The 21731-nt window shown below is 39.2% G+C and overlaps 1 protein-coding gene across 3 annotated transcripts in view; it reads left to right on the top strand.

The window, feature by feature from the left end:
• The window catches only part of rbfox3a (RNA binding fox-1 homolog 3a), a 255819-nt gene that overhangs the window by 201807 nt on the left and 32281 nt on the right, over positions 1-21731 (top strand). For 2 of the 3 annotated variants that reach the window (XM_048610905.1, XM_048610904.1), the window contains exons 8-9: positions 8261-8393; positions 13685-13724. In XM_048610905.1, the coding sequence (XP_048466862.1) occupies positions 8261-8393; positions 13685-13724 (173 nt within the window). Of the gene's footprint in view, positions 1-8260; positions 8394-13684; positions 13725-16292; positions 16389-21731 lie in introns of those variants that run through there. The other variant, XM_048610906.1, reaches the window with a different exon arrangement.

Raw genomic sequence — 21731 nt, 5'->3', positions numbered from 1 at the left:
TCCACCTTCGTACATTCTAATACTTCCAACACCTCCTGTACTGTGATATGGACTGTCCCCAGGCTATCGCCACTAACTTCCCCCAAGTTCCCAAGTCTTCATTGTCTTTCTCCACGGTAAACACCGAGGAGAAATATTCACTGAGGACCTTGCCCATCTTCTGTGGTTCCACACGTACATGTCCACTTTGGTCGAGGGATCCTATTCTGTCTCTAGTTATTCTTTTTCCTTTAATATACTTAAAGAATCTCTTTGGATTCACCCTAAAGTGACCACCTCACTAAATCTCTTACCTATGATGTGCTCAGCATCTCAGATGATCCTGAGTGCAATGAGCTCCAGCTCCAGCTCCCTAACACAGTCTCCCAGAAGCTGCCCTAATTAAAATCTTCCTTAAAATCTACCTGTTTGGTTAGGAACTTGTGTTACCTCCTAATGCCAATTCTTGGTGTCCATTCATAACTCTGTGTCTTTGCTATCAATATAGAAAATGTAAGTTGTTTGTCTACAGGGATGCAACTCACCATAAAATGAGAACTTGTGCCAGTAGCCAAGAAGTAAACCAATAGTGGAGATGCAAAGCAAACCATGCAGACTATAATGCTGGAGACGTGGGTGTTCTGCTTCAAAAGCTGTACTGAAGGAGAGAACCTTAATTTTGGGACTAAACTCCAAAAAGCCTATGTTTTCAAAGCTACCATCTATTAAAAGCAAAGGCGGCAAATTACGTAGGGAGAATTTTAATCAAAACTTTGCATTTATCTATCTGCTTAAATTGGGAGAGAAGCGCTAATATGAGGAACATGTAAAAAGTAAGAGTGCTGCTCACTTTATACATATTTCTTTTAGCATACCACCGTGAAATATTGGGAATGCTACATCAATTTGGAGCCAAATACACTCTTCATGACAGTGGTAGCTGACTAAACAGATGCTATGAAGGCTAAATCATGGTATTCCTTTGCTATTAACAAAATGTTTCTCAGTGGGATCATCAACCATTAACGCAAAGCAGTATTTTTCCCAAATTCCATTGACACAGTATTTCAGTCCTTCCCAACAATGCAGATAATTTGGAATACAGTTTATTGAAGGCACTATCCATGCTTTTGTGTCAATAATGATGTTTTTGCAGTTAGAGTGCAATTTTTTTCCTCATGAAGGTCATGAGATTTCAAATGAAAAGCTTTGATGTTTGCATGGCTTCTACCTTGCACTCTCGGGAACAATGATGGGTACTGAAAGATCTGTGTCCTATCCAACTGAAGCCACCATCCTCAAATGGAAGTACCATAATACTCTACCCAGGCAGCACTTGTTACAATCAGTATTTGCTGGTGTTTAGTTTGATATGTGTGTACTTAATTTAAAAATGAAATTCTACGCAGCATAAATAACTCAATGAATATTCTAAAGGTATTATTTTCAGCACTGCCACATAGTAACCTGAGACCACTGCTGAACATCAGACACTGACACTCTGTGAGTGGAACAGTTTAAACAATTTCATGCCTAGTGAAACTGGTAGGTGAAATCTTAGATTGTAAGATCATAAGAATTAGGAGGATTAGAATTAGGAGGTGGCCCATTGTACCTGCTCGACCATTCAATAAGACCATGGCTAATCCAGTCACAGTTTCACTTTCCTGTCAGACCCCATGATCCTTGATTCCCATTTGATCAAAATACTCAAAGCATCAGTGCCCACTGTTTTCTGTAGAAGGGAATGTCAAAGATTAACAACCATCTTGGAATAAATTCCTCCTCATCTCCATCTAAATGGAAGACCCCTAATTTCTAATCTGTGTCACTTAGTTCTAGATTCCACCGTGAGAGGAAACTTCCTCTCAGTGTCTGTCCTGTCAAGCCCTCTTAGAATATTATAGTTGCACCAAGTTCATCTCTCATTCTTCCAAACTGCAAATAGTATAAGCCCTTGCTGACTAGGGTAGTTTGTTGCAGTTTGCATATTGTCCGTTCCTAACTGCCCTGGAGAATGTGGTGGTGAGCTGTCTGTTGAGGTGTTGGAACACTCATGTGCTGTTAGGAGTGGAGTTCCGGGGTTTTGACCCAGGAACAGTGATATAGTTTCAAGTCAGTGTTACTTGCTGGGGAGTTGCTGGGGTGGTGTTTCAAAGCATCTGTTACCATTGTCCTTCTAGGTTGTAGTGGTCACAGGTTTGGAAGATGCTATCGAAGGAGCCTGGGATTTTCGTCACCGGAATCCACCTAGTTGAAATTTCTCTAAACTGCAATTATTATCCCTCCTTTAGTAAGAAGACCAGAACTCTACACATATTCAAGTTGCAGATTCTCCACTTCTCTGTATATTTGTAGCATGACTATCTTTTATATTCCATGCTCCATGCAATAAAGACCAATATTCCTTGTTCTTTCCTAATTATTTGATTTACTTGCATGTTAACTACGTGTTTCATGTAGAAAGACACCCAGTTCCTTCTGTACCGCAACATTCTGGAGTCTTTCTGCATTTAAATAATATTCTCATTTTCTAACCTTCCTGTCAAAGTGCATAACCACAAATTTTCCTTCCTTATACTACATCTGAAATTTTTTTTCCCCAACACGTAAACCATCTAAACCCCTCTTCAGACTCTAACTTGTTCACAACTTGCTGTCTTACTTGTCTTAATATCTTCAGCAAGTTTAGCTGAAATATATTCATCTAAGCCATGAATATAGATGCTAAATAGTTGAGGCTCCAGCACTGATTCCTGTAGCACTTCACCAGTAATAGCTTGTCAATCCAGCAATGACCCATTTATCTTATTAGTTAATCATCTATCTGTCCAAGTCTACCAACACCAACACTGTGAGCTCTTGTCTTGTGTGGTAACGTTTTATGTGGCATGTTATCACATGCCCTTTGGAAATCCAAATACACTACATCTTCTGGTTTCCCCTTTATCTACTCTCTTTGTTATCTTGCCAAAAGAACACAGCTGCATGTATGGAATGAGCTGCCAGAGGTGCTGATGCAGGCTGGTCCAATTACAACATTTAAAAAGCATCTGCATGGGTATATAAATAGAAAGGGTTTAGAGGGATATGGGCAAAACGCTGGCAAATGGGACTAGATTAACTTAGAATATCTGGTGAGCATGGACAAGTTGGACCGAAGGGTCTGTTTCCTTGCTGCACATCTTTTTGGCACTATAATTTTTTCTAACAATTTTCCTTTCACATGTTAGACCTGCTCGATTGTATTAGTAGCAGGAATTTATAAAATTCTATCTCTGTAATATTAGATATCAGCAGTTTTCCAATGGTAGACTGACCTATTTCTTCCGGTTTTCTGTCTCATTCTTTTCTTTCAGAGTAGAATTACATTTTCAGTTTTCCAATCCATTTGGCCCTTTCCAGAATCTCACGAAATTTGAAAGATTACAACCTTTTCATCCCCTCTCTCTGCAGCCACCCCCTTTTAGACCCTAGAATGCAGACCTTTAGGTTCAAGAGACTTGACAGCCTTTAGTTCCATTAATTTTCTGAGTACCTTTTCGCGAGTAAGCATGATTATTTTAAGTTCCTCCCTGCCTTCAGCAAATTGCTTCATTCTGGTTTTTTTTTGTGTCTTTTATCATTTTACATATATATGTGTGCATATATAATATATATGTATCCAACAGTCTCTGCTGTTTCCTTCTCTTGACCATTATTAATTCCACAGTCTCAGCCTCTAATGCACCAATGCTCATTTTTGCTACATTTCTCCTTTATGTATAATATAGAAGCTTTATTGTCTATTTTTATATTTCTTGCTAGTTTTCTCTCATGATGTACTTATAAATATAATCATGATTATTACTTCCAAATGAATGGGCATGGACAAAGTGGCAGCAGAACTGCAGAATCAGGCTCCCACGTTAATAAGTAGATCTGGTTCCCGTGTGATTCTGGAAAACACCTGCACAGTGTAAGATTCCCTCCACTAGGATGTTCTCTCAGAATTTAGACTGGAGAGAAAAGGACATAATTAAATTCACTACAACAATAGACATTGAACGTTGCAAGCAAGCTGATGTTCTGCTGAGTCTTCCCTAATGTTAGAACGTTACCAAGTGAAAACTTCTGGTCCTGGAGGTAGTGGGCCCACAGACTGAAACGTAACTTAATTAAGCAGGGTAGTGGCATTTCAGAGCCCTGCCACCTTCCCAACCCTGCCAAGATTAAGTTCTAAACAGGAAGATTTGTGATTGAACATATTCCCTGCAACTGAAGTCGTTAAATGGCCAAATAATGACTGTAAAAGGACTACCTAACGGTGTGTTCCAGCCTTGACTCTGGGACAAATAAGAGGTGGCCTAGCTCACTGGTAAACTAGTCTGAACTGTCTGTCAGTTCAGGAATGGCGGGTGGAGGGGGTGGGGTCGGCTCCCTCAATCTACAGTAAATTATACACGATTTCAGGCATGGACATACAGCAGCGGGTGCCTGCTGAGATCCAGCCCCTGCTACCTGTGGATCCTTACCACCCTCTTTCCTGTGACCTCTAACACCAGAAACACTTACCCCCCATAAATCATTATCTTCCCCACTTGTCTTATCATTCCTGGATTATCTTCCAGCAACCACCATGGCATTATTCATGGCAATGGCCAGTGCATGAAACGCTGGTCTGTGTTGGCTGACATCTCTCAAAAGACAAAGCTTCCATCCTTGGAGACCTGATTTCAGAAGAAGGCTAACTGGTGCCCTTGAAACTGCCCGACTGGTAAAAGATATGTTGGGCTTTGTTCTGAAGAGTCGACCAGGGGCTCATTACCTACTGAATGAGCAGGTGGGATGCCCAATGAAAACAGTTGATTCCACCCATTAATTCCAACAATTTAAAATATCGATAGGGAAACTGGAGTTCTATACACAGCTGCAAGATGCTCGAGGAATTCCACAGGGACCCATCCCAGACTATTTGTGCCATTTACAGTATCTGTGGTGTCTGAATGTGGTCGTAGGATCTCAAGCAAATTCTGAAGTCCTTCGATTTATTTTTCTGGTGAGATGTTGCGAACGTTGGTGGTTATTACGGTAGTGTGTAGGTGATAATTTCCTAAAGTCACTATTTTCAAACAAAATTGGAAAAGCAGTCTAAATGAATGGACTTAAAATTCTCCTAGAAGTAAGACTCAGCAGAAGTGTCCCCTCTAAGGCTCAACTATTTTTTCATTTTGAAGTCTCAGTTTGGAATTTTCTAGATATGCTCATTGTGAGGAAAAGTATTGTTACGGATTGTCCTAGAAGGTGTTTAAAGCAAGTGTTTGAAAAAAAGGCCTCATATTATAATCAGTGTTCTTGTATACTTGAGACCGTTCTCATTGTACAGAATTCATTGAATACTTTGGATGGAGCTTTGACGTAGAAAATCATGATGAGATATGAGCGTGACTTAACTCTGGACCCCTTCTTTCAGCCTCAAGTCCCTCCCTGTGAGCCCCTCCCAGTCAATTCCCCACATTATTTACCTGATACATGGGTCATTCCCCAAACCTGGGATTCCAAAGTCCGTCCTTCTGGCACTAGCCACAACTTTCCCAATGGTGCCGCTGAACACAAAAACTGGCAACCTTTGATTGGCCAGCAACTCCCGGAAGACAAGACACCACCACCACCAACCACCCCTCCCTCCACACCCGCCCCCCACCTCGTCCCGTCCCCTGGCCTTAGGCTGTTGATTCTAGGAGAAGGCCAAATGGATTAGATACAGAATAAAACTCCCCTATCCTCTATTGTAACAATTTAGCTCACCCTTCCTTTCCCTTCCCTAGGAAGAAGGGCCCACACTAACCTGTACCATGGTCTCTTGACTGATTGATTGCTAAATAAAACTTTGGTGCCAAAGCTAGTAAAGACTTGATTGTTTTCACCCAAACTTTGGACCTTAATGGGTAACAAACACAGACCTTAATTGCCTCAAGCTAGATTGAATTTGAATCGAGGTCCTGGAGCTAAGAGGGCAGTGTATGACACATTGCACCACCAGAGTTCCTCCTGTTTTTCATCTGGCAATTTTTATTTCCACTGAAGTGAAATAATGAACTATCGTTGCATTGGTAAAAGAGCTGACAATTGTAGAACAAGTTCTATTTTAAATGACAGAACAAGTCGCAGGATGTTGCATTTGGTGACCTCCAGTGTGGTGAGGTCTTCCATGCATATGAAAGAAGATCAGCCTCATCTTCTATTCATTAATCACTGCTGAGTTCAGAATTAAACATGTCCGCGAATGCAGCCCACACTGTTGAACCATTTGTATTTTTTTTCCTTGAGTGAATTATAAATTATCAGTGAAAGCACACACACTCCTGTCAGACGTCTCATATATTTTGTTATGTTCTGTAAAGATAAACTGAAGTGTTTTCAGTTGCTGGGGCTGAGCTGAATGCTTTCATTAACATGCACGGTTGGGATTTTGTTTCCTTCATTACACTAGTCAGTTATTATTGGTGCGTAATGACTGTTGTTTCTGCAGCCTGGAATCTAAGTTACAGCACCCAGGCCCTTTCTAGCCCTTCACTCCTGGCAGTCTAGCCCAGGAAAGGCAGGCTGCAAGTCTTGTTGTGCTTTTTATTTATTTCTTACTCGCTGATTATGGGCCTGAAGATGTGCAAAGAGATTTTCTAACCACAGTGGTGGCATAAACAAAAATCTATATGATTAGTCAAATTTACATCACGGGCACATTGTTAGATGGACACAGTGACACAAGGTTTGGTCAGATTTCACTTTACTTAGAAACACTGACACGCATAACTCATTTAAGTCTGAAAAATTTCCCATTCACAACAGAAAATCCAGTCGTGTTCCTAAAAGTCGAGTTTGCAAGTGCTGTAGATGGCCGCGTTATCTCCACCAGCTCTCTGCTGTAATTGTAGATGGGTGTTTAAACTAGGAGGACCAGAAAGCTACATTGAACCTGTCTATATTATATTCTTTCTCTGCTCCTTCCTGCTCCTTCCTTTTGCCTAAAAGAATCCAAATTTATTCATTTTTAAATCTTCCTGTTAAAGGCTTTGTTACTAAGTTTTCTGGAAAAGGGTCAAAAAATTAGGTTAGGTTAGCTGCTCCATTTCAGTTAATTTAAATATGAAATTGTTAAACTCGGCAATAAAGTACCTTCAAGGGGATATTTACAGCAATTGTTGCAATGACTGTTTGAATTTTGGTGGAGGTGGCATAAGTTAGCTAAGCAGCATCAACTTCAGCAGGGATTAATCACTTTAGCTATCAAAAAGATTACTGCATTTATTGGCACCTGAAGAAAGTGAGCAACACAGGGCTTGAGGGATTTTAAATGAATGAACAGCAGAATCCTTAGTATTTGAATGTTTCACACAAATTCAAACTTTTTCTCCATTGTTGTGTAGTTTGTGTTCATGTGTTTTATACAATTTTTACAATGTGAATTGTGATTCCCCAGCCTCAACTCCATGGATATGACTTCTACCTTAGGTTAAGTGCAGAGGGCTGGAACTTGTACTGCTCATTCCTAAGCTCTTCAGCCCCTTATTTTTTCTATCACTGCTACCACCTCTCTTTCCTTAGCATGCTGTTTTGCCTTTCTGCCCCCAAAATTCTGATTCCAGCCTTTATCTCCAGGTAAATTTCTCCAGTACTCACCTGAAGATCTTCATAGTGTGCAACCTTGAACTCATCCAAAACACTGGGATATGTTCACAGCAGCACTCTGTGGCTGATATTTTCATTGTCCATATCTTCACCGGCTCTCTTTAAGCCCCAGTGAATTGATCTAATGAACCTTCACAGTTTCAAATCTTTTGTTGCCTCAGCAATCTTCTCCAATGCTGAATGCCTCCTCTTGATACCAAGCTAGTCCTTTCTTTTCCCTGCTTGACCATTCCTGACTACTCTTGTAGCCCCTCACCGTCCTTTTCAGCAGCTCAACCATGTTCCCTCCTTCTGAATACTCTGTGACATGTCCTTTCACTTATTCATTCAGTCTCCCTTTTTTTGTCCTTTCCCCATACCATTGGTGGCCATTCGTTTTTCATGAGCCTGTAAAGGACTTTTTCATGTCAGTTGGCACCTGAGCAACACTAGAGAGTTGCAACTTCTAAGAAACATTTTGTGAAGAATGTTTTACATCATTGTGAGCAATATGTTGCATAATGAGATCAATCAAATGAGTGCTCATATGAAACACTTAATCAATTTAGCTTCTAATTGAGCTGTAATGAATGCAAGGCAATCTAGTAAACCTGATTTTCCTCTCTGTCTATAGTGACTGGTTTTCCATACCCAGGGGCTGGAGCAGCTGTGGCCTACAGAGGAGCTCATTTACGGGGGCGAGGTCGTGCTGTTTACAACACCTTCCGCGCTGCACCCCCACCACCACCCATCCCCACGTACGGAGCGTGAGTATCAGCACAAAACTGTCAGTATTCTAGACTTGGCAGATTTTCTTTTATGGCCCACTATCATGTGCCCTGTGCAAAATGCTTTCGAAGAATTTAATTTTCCTCAGTGTATATTAAATAATAGACATGCAGTGATAGATGTTTCAGGTCTGTTCTGTTAGCATTAAGATTAGAGTCTTGTTTTCAGTTCAATCATGGCTGTTTGGTGTAGTATTAGAATATAGTGTTGCAAGTCACAAATGATGTGTTTTGTATCTGCGTTTAAGCTTTCATGATGAAGAGATGGGGTTATTTCCCTTTGTGCTGTTTCACCAGTGAGTGAAACAGACAAGTTATGTAAGGAGCAAGTATTTGAATCAACACAAGAATATCAACTCTTAAGTTGTTCTGTTTTTGTCTGAATAAGCTCTTTTACTTGGAAGTGGCAAAATATAATAGAAAATTGACATTTCTATTGGGAAAGATTTCCACAGTACATTATGTGTGGTAAAATTGTAAGACCATGTATCAAAAAAAGGGCTTGCAATTTTCCTACACTTTAAAACAAATAAATCTCAACTCTAGTCATTAACCTAGGCCTTAATGTTAAATTCCCCATAATTTAGTGGTTATAATCACTCCCTCCTCACTGTTGCTGTGGCCTTTGAGAGCTGTGCAACCTTTGAACAAGGGTATACTTCCTAATTTTTAAAAAAAGGGTATAAGCAATAAATGTTGCTACTAATTAAACAAAAAAACTGATGGGAGAAAATACTTTAAATGACGCTGTAAGAAAGTTGAAGTGAGCCACTACAACTTGGTTAATGTGAGATATAGAGGGCAAATTTGCTTTTGAAAGATTATTTGTTTTATGCAGCAGAGATGTATAATTGGATTGCATTTTAATTAAAATTTTAATAGGAAAATTTATTTGACCTCAATTTATATTTGAAGTTCCTATTTTGCACCACAAATGTGGTTAATTATTTGCTTCCACTAAGTAACACCCACCCACGCCCCTCACCAGCACCCCCACTACCACACGTGCACACGCACACACGTGCACACCCCTGATTTGAATTGTACTAACATGGAATTGGTCCATTTTCAACATTACCCTGTGGCATTTTGCTGATTGTCTAGAGGAGGGACTATAGATATTAGCATTTGATTTGTCCTCTGTTTGTTTATTTTACCAGAAATGTGAGTGCAAGTTATGAAGCCATTCTCTCACTTTGTTTAATTTCTAAGTTTATTGTGACCATTACAAAAATAAAGGAATACAAGCACTCATGTCTTTTTCTCAAAGGTTGCATTAGATAACTGGATGCATGATTACAAACTTGTACTTCAGAATCAACTTAATCGTTTTATAAATCATTTACTGGATAGATTGAACTTGTAATAAATGAAATACTTATAATAGATATGACCTAACCTGCAAGCTTTAAATTAAACTATTCCCAGTTATTCTCACCCAGACATTTCAGTGTGACTAGAATCGGTAAAATGATAACTTGGTAGCTTCAATATTACAGTTAGAGCATCAGCTCTGACATTCCTTGCAACTGAGGAGCAAGGAATTTGCTTTCACTCTGAGGACTTGTCGTTTTTGCACAGGCTGAGTAATTTGACAAGTTAAACAGGGAGGGCTTTACAGATACAAGGTGAAGTACATGGAAATCCAGAAACTGGGAAAGCTATTTAAAAACAACAAAGAGATGCAAATAAGAATAAAAGCTATTGAAAGAGAATCTGAAAATCTTGCAAGGAATATCTACACTCAAAAAAGTTTTACAAATATATTAAATAGAAATTGACAAAGACAGGCGTAGGTGAGAATGTAATGGACAATATCATCTATTGCCTGGAAAAGCAAGCAATATAGCAACAGTACAAGGGAACTTTAAGATGTCAAGGAATTAAATTTAATGAATTTAGTTTATATATTCACAGATTATAAGGGAAAAATTGATCAGATGTATGATTTTCCAGTTTCCACCCAGGTTCTTGGTGGGGACTTAAGTCACAATTCTCCAAGCTGTATCAGTTCAGAGATTGCACTCCTCAGTTGGAAAATTGCTCATTAAACTTCATGATTTAAGGAAAGAGCAGCCAAGTAGTCTCAGACTAGTCAGTTTAGCATCAACTAAAGGAAAGTTACAAGTACCTGTCATTAGCGACGGAGTGACTGAGGAACTGAACAAGTATAAGCTGTGCAAAAAGAACCAATTTAGATTTGCGAAGGGTACACCATGTCTGGCTGATCCAGTCAATGCTTTGGTTAGGCCCCGCACAGTGGATAGGAGAGGTATCCAATGTTTGATTATTTGAAATTGCATCAATAATTTGATAGCCTTCCACACAATAAATAAAACTAAAAATCTACAATATTATGAATTGGTTTGGTGATTGAACAGGAGCTAGAGGACACAAAGTTGAGATGAAGGTAACATTTGCTGATTGACAAGTTGATACAAATAGCGTTCCCAGGAATCTTGACTTGGCCTCAGGTTTCCTTTGTGCATGTTCGCAGAAGCATAGAAATTGGGAGCAAGCAGCTTCTGCAGTTCAGTTAGATTATGGCTGATCTGTATTTTAGCTCCATTTATATGCCTTTCCTCTGTGAGCATTAAAGCTCTTCTTTAACAACCACCGTCAATTTGAGTTTTGACACTTTTCAGTTGACGTAGAATAAGAGTTTCTTGGGAAAGTTAGATCCCAATTTCCGCTATCTTTGTCGAAACAAAGGATTTAGGAGGAAGTGCAGGCCATTTCGCCCTTGTTTCACCTGGTTTAAGCTCATTCTTTAAGATCATGACTGATCTGGCTGTGGTGTCAATTCCACTTTCCTGTCTTCACCAATAACTTTTGACTCCCTTCTCTATCAAACATCTATCTAATTCAACCTTGAATAAATCAAGTGACCTAATCTCCATACATATTCCTCCTTCATCCTTTGTGTGAAGAAATGCTGCTGACCCCTGAGCAGCCTAACTATTTTAAAGGCTATCCTGTAACGCTTTGGATGCAATCACCAATGGAAATCATTCCTTTCTATCGACGTGACAACTGATGTTCCTCCTCAGCCCTCCTCTGACTCTTCTAGGTACTTTTTAATCAACCTTTTCACGCATGTTATGATACATGTCAGGGACAAATGGAGGGGGCTCTTGTGGTATTGTGTTAGTGTTCCTATCTCTAATCCAGAAGTCCTGGGTTCAAGTCCCAGCTGTTCCAGAGGCATGTCATAGCATGTCTGAACAGGTTGGTTAAAAACACCTAGGGCAGATGGCACTTAAAACTGGATCTATTGCACCAGAGGTAGGGGCACTACTACTGTTCCACAAAATTCTCTCACCTGACAGCATCTCCATCAGTGCAGCACCCCTGCATTACCACACCAGAAACATCACAAACTCTGGGATGGAAGTTGAACATGAAACCTTAGAAAACAGGAAGCAACTATGTTACCACAGCTGATACCCCTATCCGTACTCTTCTCCATTTAAAGATTGGATGAAAGAATAGAGAAGTGCACTTACTCTGGTGGTTCCTCCTGTGTTTAGTTCTGGATGTCACCCCTTTGGGATTGAGAGACTGGCCTTGGAGATGGTATTCCACAGATTCAATGAAGTGAAATTCTCCAAGTGGTGAATTATGTATACAATAGGCATATAGTTATTTTGCAGTCTCTTGTATTAAAGCGTGACCTAATTGAGCTTTAGAAGATAATAATTAGATCTGTTTAGCTACATACAGAGGAACTACTTTCGTTGCTGGAGGAATCCAGAACAAGGGAACATAATTTTAAAATAAGAGCTCAGCCATATAGGGGTTAAACCAAAAAAACTCATTACTTTAAAGAAAGATTAGTGGAAAACTGGAACTCTAAAGGAGTAAAGATAAGTCAATACAGCAAGGAACAGATCAGTCATATTTTAATTGAATGTAAAACAGACTGGAGGGACTGAATGGCCTGCTCCTATGTCCCTGTAGCGATTGGTATAAAGTTTCATGTTCTAACTGGCAAGTTGGGCTCTATTGACCAATTGCTAAAAATGGTCTCTTGGGATTAAATTACTTTTTCCAGCACAGCATTCTCATTTGAGATGACTATTCCTGAATGTTACTTTTTTTTCCCTGAAAAGTTACATTCTGTAATTAGCTAAAAAAAAATTATGTATCCACATGTGGACAAATTCTCATTAGCTTTGCTAAGCTTCATGGCATATCTTCTGAAAGGGAAGCAAGATGAGCATTTTCTAAAATTCAGCTGTCACTAGGATATAAAAAGAACTGCAAATGTGCTTCAACTCCATCAAACATCTTAAGATCAGCTGATATTTATTATTGATGCTCCATATATAATCTAAAATGTGAGAAAATCTGTAAAGAAAATCAGTGAAAAATGAGCCCAATCCCAAATAATATATTCCTTGCACAATTTCCAAGGAGATCAGCTTTCAGTCAACAATTTGTTGTTATTAGTAAATGAGCACTTTGTATATAATTCCTGTCATACACAGAAAGCTACATTTTGACCTTGTTCTTGGCACACATCTCATCTCTTCTACATTAGTCTGCAACACCATGCTGCAAAAAGCAACCCCTCAGTCTATAGAAGTACAAATTTACCAGTAGGGATCCTTATCCAGCCAGGGAGTCGGGACAATATGCATGCCATCAATCCTACAAATCGAGTTGGCAGGGCTTTATTTTGCTGTTACAGGCAAAGTCTCATGTTTCTGCAAATTTCTCCATTGAACGGCATACAATTGTGAATTAGTGGTACATAGTCATGATTTATAGAGGTTTTTTTATGGATAGGACTGGGGAGGTGAAGAGAAAAAGCCATGATTATAAAGTACCTTCAGGCATTTAGAATTTAAGCTGCAGCTTTTGTATGAAAATCTCAGAAATCTTCCCATTGTGCACTGTAACTGTAAGAGCACAAATTCCTGCACAGCCTGGAGAATGTCATTCTCTAGTCAAGAGCTGCCAAACTGAGACCTTTGTGTGGTCGGTTATCACATCCACAACAGGTTGAAAACCAAATATAAAAATCTCAGCTACTTGATCATTTTGAACTCTTACATGCCTTCTGGGGACTGTATATTTTAAGGAGTGCTCAATTTGACAAAGAAATGCATGCATTGTTGTCTTGGTGTGAATGTAGCCTGGACGCTGCAGCTGATGGGTTTGCTCATTTGTGGAGTACTGTCCTCTGATTGTACCCAGGTTTAATGGCAGATGTTTTACGATCAAATATGCAAAAGATAATTCACTATGCTTCCTATTTTTTGCAGAGTTGTTTACCAGGATGGGTTTTATGGGGCAGAAATTTACGTGAGTATTGATTTTTAAATCAAATAGTTTACAACTGGTGAGCTGAAAGCATACATGCCTGATTTTCATCTGCATTGGGGAGTGTACAATTACAACTGAAACAATGTCTACTCTACCTGCAGAAATTGATTGCACTTTTGAAATTCCTTTGGATATGTACATTGGTGCTAAACCATTCAAACGTTCAGACATCAATAGGTCTAAAAGAAATAGTCAATGCCCCCTTGAAGAGGCAGGTCTTTGATCATTATTAGAGCAGAACAGTAGTTGTTAATTAGAGACAGGTTTAGCAGATCTGATTACTAAAATGATTCAATTGCTCTTATATCAAATTGGTTTGGCAATGAACCTAATTAAATTAGAGTACTTATAATCCAGCAGTAACAAATATAAAAACCAAGTGATATCTACCAGTTATCAAGAGGAAGGTGAATCATTTTGAACAAATTTAGCTCATTACATAATTTTAAGAACATTTGCTTCATTTGAAAATTAAAATCAAACTGCGTAATTTCTCAAACTGTTAAGCTAAAGAGCATTCAGAACAAGCTACAAGTTGGAGCTTAAGTCAACACTTTAATGCAGTGAGAAATTGCCTTTCTAAATTTACTAATAAAAGAATTTTAGTGAAGTCCCTTTTTAACAGCAGCCTGTTCCAAAAGTGGTGCAGACTAGAAACGACAATGAAAGAGTCTCATTATCCAGCAAATCCACTTATGCATATAAATAGCATTACTTGGTAGTTTGGAAATACATTGAATAGTAAAATACCACAAATTACTTCAAAACTTTACCAAATAGAGTAGATAATATCTCTGTAACTTCCCTCAAGGTTGATACTGAATGAATGAGCCTCAAGTACAAGATTACAGTTGATTGTTACCAGCATAAAGGGTTTACTCAACCACTAAATTGACTCTAACTACAGTAGATTTCCACTAGAATACTTAGGCTCTGGATCCTGCAGTAGTGAGATAATGATCCAATAGTCCTGCTGCTGTGATTAGAGTGGGGAATAAATCTGATGATAGATCAAATTTCAAGCTGCACACGCGATCGGATATCAAATAGGCCTGAGCAGCTGGATCTGAGTTATTGTTGTGACTGTTATCTTACTGCTTTTTGGATTGCCTTGAACTCATTCGTAATTGTGAAAATTCTGTGTTGGGGCTGTCAGCACTTCCTCGATTAAAGGGTACCAGATCCGATGGTATTTTTGGACAAGGTTTTGCACTGACTTTATACTGCACTACATTTTCTTGAGATTTAAGATGGGGCATCCCCAAATCACAGGCTGTGATCTCCCTGTGAGGTCACAAGATAAGCAGCTGATGTTGCGAGCTCCCATGCCTCTGCAGCAGCAGTTGTGACCAAGGACTGACCACAAAATGGAACAGCCCTGGGATTAGCACCGAAGCCCCTTAATGTGTGTGCATGTGAATTCTATTTTTGCCTTGGTCTTGTGGGTGTGGAGTAATGACCCTCCTTCAAGGCCCTGCACCTTCTTTCAACAGAGCCTGCAAAATGGTAGGTGCAAAACAATAACAACCTCTTCTCCAGCAACCCCGACCACCCCCCTGTCCGCCCCCGGCAACTCTCACAATTCTACTTCCGTTTGCTCTCACGGCCCTCCCTTGCAGCTTTACTCCACATCACCAAAACTCTCGCTGTTTTTCTTTATATTTTATCATTTTTAGTTTCGAGCTGTGAACTGAGCTGAAGATGACCTTTGAGCTGTGAGCAACAGCTTGTGTTTCTTTTAAAAAAGAAAACAAACAAACTAATAGTCATTTATGACTCTCACAATTCATACCATGCCCCTAAAACACATCCCCTGCCCGACCCTGCTCTGAGATCTATTCTCCTTTCCCTTTGAAATCTCTGAAGAATGGGCACATTGGGAAAAAAAGATTGAGAAGCACTGATTTAAGACAAATGATTTAGGTTCTGGATAAAAGAACTGCGGATGCTGTAAATCAGAAACAAAAACAGAAGTTGCTGGAAAAGCTCAACGGGTACGGCAGCATCTGTGAAGAGAAATCAGAGTTAACGTTTTGGGTCTGGTTGGGGTCAGGTTCTGAGGAAGGGTCATCAGACCCAAAACGTTAGCTTTGATTTCTCTTCACAGATGCTTCCAGCCCTGCTGAGCTTTTCCAGCAACTTTTCCTTTAGGTTCTGAGTTGGATGTAGACAATGTCAGCGTTTCTAGTGGGAATAGATGAATTGCCTGAAAAATATTGAGGTCTATATTTGAATCTGGATGATGCTGAGTAGTGTGTCTGGTTGGTTCACCAAGTTCAGATTTTGTTCGATCGGGGTGGATTTCCCTGTTTCTGGACTCTCTCCTGCTATGTATGGGTGAAGCAAATAAAGGAAAGTGATTGGTCAGTAAGGAAGAACTTCAATTTAAAATCCACCCCATTTGGTTAACGTCAATTCTCTGTGCCTGATATAATATGCTCAGGTATAGGATCAGAAAACTTCGCCTGTGATGTCTTTTTGAAAGTTGTACTAAAACGAATGTTGATCATTGTTGTGCTCTGTGCCTCTTTATGCCCTTCTTCACAGATTTCCAGAAACCTTCGCCATACTATTTGACTGGGGAAGACTTTGAAAATGTCTACCAGAAATTGATGATCCATCTTTCATAGCAGAATTGCAATTATTTTTCACAAAGCTTTTAATTAACTGGTTATTAAATCTTTTTTTCCTTCATTCTTCATGGTTTGTTTGATTGCCTCATTGTTATTCATTATCCATGACCAGAGCACCAAACTATGTGAGCAAAACTGTCTTATTGGACAAAAAATGTAACAGATAGCATTCAAAATCCAGCTACAGTGACAGTAGCTGTTGCTGATTAAGGTACTTATTTCCACAGTGGCCACAGAGCTCTTCTATCACTGTCATTTTACACTTTGCTGCCACAGGCAGGCGAATTCTACGTATTTTCTTGGGTGCATGAATCCTGAGGCATTAAGTGAGTTGTGACCATCGAACATGTATAATTAAGACACTGTTATTACAATGTTTTTTTTTAAAAAAATGTGATTAGTTCAAAAATCATCTGTAAATAGTGCTAATTGTTGCTTTATAATTGAAATGGAGTGACTGGAGATAGGAGGGGCAACAAACATTGGCTGACACCAGCGAACAGGACATGAATTACTGGTGGATTATGTCATGTAGCCAACACAAATGATTAAAAACAATAGTTTTAAATAAATATTGTGCAAGAGCATAATGAAAAACATTTTATGTTTCTGGTCCATTAGATAAACTACTGTCTTCCATTGCAGCCAATATTAGTACTGTAATGGTTTTCATGGAAATAAGTAGCCTTGCACTGGCGTTGCAGTGTGATATCCCAAAGGGATCTCATTCAAATAGAGACTATCTCTTGCAAGCTCATGCAGCAAGTTGAGTTCTTTTATTACCATTAGTGTAAAGAGATCCTCACATTCCCATGCTGTAAAAAGTATCATTTAAAACAATAGCTGTAAACAAAATAATTAAACAAGAACTGAAGCTTGTTGTTGAAACAGAATACATAATGAAAAGATTTAGGATCAAATGAGTGGACCTTCCTGAATAGGCAAAAAGTGGATAGGTAATGCAAAATAGTGAGGACACTCGGATGCTAAATGGTTATTTCCAAATTTCCTCACTCACTTATGCCAGGTATTTGTGTTATGTCCTGATTACGTGTGTCCTTGGGTGAAAATACTCCACTTCTTGGCTCATTATAGTGGATGCATCCTTAATTTAATTTCCTGTAATTATACTGTTTTAGAGCGGATTTAAAATTATTCTTAGAATTTTTGGCGCAGTAGGAAATGAAGGCTTAATTCTGATACTTTCCTGCAATTTTTAAATTTATCCTCATTGAGATCTGCAATGGTTTTTTTTGAATGTGTTTTGTGGCATCAAGATGTGTGACATTAAAAACTGGAAAGCTTCCCCAATTGCAAGTTCTTTAAACAAGCTGTGCCTAATGTCTGTGACTAATGATTACATGGCTTCAAACTCAAAATTTTATTCCTAAAGAAATATGGTCCGAGTTCTGTGCTTCCCTCAGGTCCCAATTGTTTCCACTGATTTAAGCCCAATTTTACAAACTAGCACATGCTAATAATATGCACACCCATGATGGGCCAAATGGCCTGCATCCCTGCAGTGTCATATATTGATTTGCATAAATGTACCATCATCTTAATGAGTGCGCAAGCAAGTGTAATTTCAAGCACAATTTCATCATTAAATCCCCAGGGGAAACTCCCCCTCAAGATCTCTGACATTCCTAAGTCTTACAGAATTGTATTGATTTTTTTTCATAGAACATGCATGTAGCAATAAATGAATTGATTGGAAATTATTGATTCAGTTTTATTCATTGATCTTTAGCCAAATCCTCATTGAATAAGAGGATTTTAGTGTTTGTAAGCAGTCTAGGGTTTTTATTTTACTATTGTACAGACCCTTATCTGCTATTTGCTTGGTGCATTCTGGAAGCTAGATTTGAAAATGCACCTATTTTGCCAAGGTCAAGTTATTCTCAAATTTCCTGTGAATCTTCTGAGAATATGCCCAACTATAAAGTTGGTGTAAATCAGTATAAACAGGAAGGGCTCAAGATAAAGCATTAAACCCATTGAATGAAAAATAACGTTTCAACTCATTTATGCACTCTAGTCACGTGTTTAATTACCTGCAATTGAAGAACCTTTTGGAATTTTTAATGCCACTTGCATTTGCGCCGTAAAATGCAAGTAAGAGACAATAAAGACAATCTCAGTGAGGACAAACTTTAGAAAAAGACTCAATTGCAACAAACTCATAAAAAGGCTTATTTCTCGCTTCACCCAAAAATCTGCTCGCAATTTGAAGAAAGGCTTTGAGCAAACACTGCAGGAAATTCACGCGGAAGGTGCTGCAATTTCAAGGCATGATCCATTTTAAGGGCAGAAATTTATTTGAGTGGGAAAATTGATCGTAAAAGATTGAGGCATTTTATACCCGAGAAGATGATTTACTTATGCCCAAAAATTCTGTGACCTTAGCAGCCACCTAATTGATTTACATTGCAATTAAAGGGGAAGTTCAAAGTTTTTGAACTTTTATTTTGTAAATTACTTAATACTGCTCTACATTTCCCCCACCCGCATCCTCAGTGTAACTTTGGTGTGTACTTGGCCATTTATATGGAGACCTTGCACACCATTGTATGATATTAACTTATTAACTTGTTCCCAAACCCAGCATGCTCCAGATTTTTTTTTCCTCTCTGGGAGTCAAAAAGAAGTATCAACTGTAATTTGACTGAATGGCAGAGCAAGCCCGTGTTGCCGAACGGTCTATTTTGCTCCCCTATGTTCCTAGGATAGAGAAAGCGGCTGTAACAGTGCAAGAACACATCATTGTAAATCAGATTTAATGGTAAAGGAATGATTAAAAACATCAATGTCACTTTAATCAGAATGGCTATTTAAGATGGTACCACCTATGGAGAACGAGATGACCTAAAACTGTTTCCTAACTGCTGTGAACTGGATTAGTACATCCTACGATGTGGTCCCCTTGGTGCCTACCAAGTATACAGAGTGAATTAAGTTTTCATATGTTTCATCCAATTCCTGTGTAAGGGAGTCCACAGCAACATGTTACCTCCAGCTGAGAGACATTAATTGACATTGTAGCAAATAAAAACTCAACTTTTTTTTGGACATGTTGTAATTAAAATATCATGATGGAAAGGGCAGCAGCTATGTGTGTTTTGTAACAGGATCTGGACCCAGTTCATCAGTGTACCAAATGAAAATTGTCACAGATTTATTGGCTACAGTAGATTGTGAAGAAACACCCATTAACCTTTGGGAGGAGGACCGCTGTTTAGGAATCGTTTAAGATCCTTGTGAAAGGTTTATGAGAGATTTATTTGAAGAGCTGTATAATTGAAGCTTTCTACAGGATGATTTCTCTTACCTTTTAATTTAATTTCTAGGTTAATATTTTAAACAAAATCCCATCTGAATGTTAATGAGCCTAAAACTCCCATAAGGGAGAGGGAGGGGATGACTTTATTAGATAGGCAGCCCTCTGTGGACCCAACAATACCCTGTTCCATTCATTCAGTTGCTGTTTAAAAAGTGAATGAGATGGCATGATGCCAGGGACCCAGGCTGCAGTCCCTGTGTTTTAATTAACATTGCGCTTAGCACAGTATCTGAGGAGTTTAACAATTCTGAGGTTTCAAATCGATCAGTCACTGCCACGCTCACTGCATCCTCTATCGAAATCTCTGCAGTGTCTGATTCCCATGCTGAACACACCGCTGAGACACTAACCACTTCACCAGCTCCCCACCTTTGCCAGAGCTTCAGCATTGCAGCCCATGCAGGGATGTGGATCCATTAGCACTTATCTGTTGTGCTCCCAGCATCTGGAAGGATGTTACTATTCTCTTAATTCAAAACGGTGAGGAGTCACTTCTCCTATCAGGAAAACCTCCTTGCCATCAATTCAAATTCAAATTGAAATCCGTCCTAATGAATTTCACAGGTGCAACAGTGGCACAGTGGTCAGCACTGCTGCCTCATAGCGCCTGGGACCTGGATTTGATTCCAACCTTGGATGAGTGTCAGAGTGGAGTCTGCATGTTCTCCTTGTGTTTGTGTGGGTGGTCTGGTTTCATCCCACAGTCCAAAGATATGCAGGTTAGGTGGATTGACCATGGTCAAGGTAGGGTTATGAGGATAGGATTGGGGGCTGGGCCTGGGTGGGATGTTCTTCAAAGGATCAGTGCAAATTTGATGAGCTGAATGGCTTCTTGCCACAATGTAGGGATTCTATAATTTCTACTTCCAGGAGCACAGTGATAAATTGTTAAGATTTTATTTTCAACAAATATATCAATTGCAGGTTTGAAAGGTCATGGTTAAAACAGCAAAAGTTCAGTTCATGAAACACTGTGGGATGAAACTGAGCCCAGCTAACTCTTCCTCTTTGTAGATGACAATGAGCATGTTACTCCCTTGGTTCTTCTCACTGTTATTGGCAAGGCTGGATAATTTGTTTTTAATGTCATCAGTGATGTTCTATCATAGACTCTGACCAGAATTGGGAGCACAGATGCTGTGGCATCGCCACCATTTTAAAGCTGTCAGCAGCAGGATTTGTAACACTGCCACAAAACATTTAAGTTGTTTTCTTTAGACTGGTGTTAGCAATTAGTGTATTGGAGAGGGCGAGATGGATAGTTCTAGGGCACGTCAATACTCCATGTGGCACCAAAATAAAAATCCATGTGTTGCTTAGTGATAGCTTTGCTTGAGCAGTACTATCAAATTCATAACTTTTTTTTAAGAAGTTTGCAAAGCATTTGAAAACTTCACCGTTTCTGAACCACAAATCCAACAAGCACTAACAACATCGTTTGAGAAGCTGATTTACAGCACACTTCTAAAAAGATTCAGAAAGCCAATATTTCGTCCAACAAACCAAACTGTCCCCAGAAAAATGCATAATTATTAGAAAAGTGCGACGAAATTGACAGAAGAAGTTATCCTTTGGCACTTGATTTCTAATTCTGTGTTTACACGGTTTTTAATCCTCAAGAGCCTACATAATTCAAGTGAGCGGGTTTAGCGTCTTACAGGCAAAGGATTAACTTTGTTTGCTTTCTAAAGTGCCTGTTGTTTTCACGGCTACTCCGTCACCTGCGAAAAGGAGACAGTCAATTATCAACAGCAGCAGTTTATATCAGGATACAACTGTACAGGTATCTCAGTCTCCGCCTGAACTTACATACCGTCTTTGTATTTTGCACCAACTTAAAAAGAATTCTCTCCACGGGAATTTTTCCTGGGCAAATGCTTAGCAGCAGAATGACCCAACAAACTGGTGTAAAGTAGTACAACCTAAACACTACAGCAATTCTTTCCAGAGATAGTAGGAACTGCAGATGCTGGAGAATCTGAGATAACAAGGTGTAGAGCTGGATGAACACAG

The sequence above is a fragment of the Rhincodon typus genome, chromosome 23 (assembly GCF_021869965.1).
Source record: "Rhincodon typus isolate 14 chromosome 23, sRhiTyp1.1, whole genome shotgun sequence".
NCBI classification, from domain to species: Eukaryota; Metazoa; Chordata; class Chondrichthyes; order Orectolobiformes; family Rhincodontidae; genus Rhincodon; species Rhincodon typus.
This window is presented reverse-complemented; position numbering and strand designations above follow the sequence as displayed.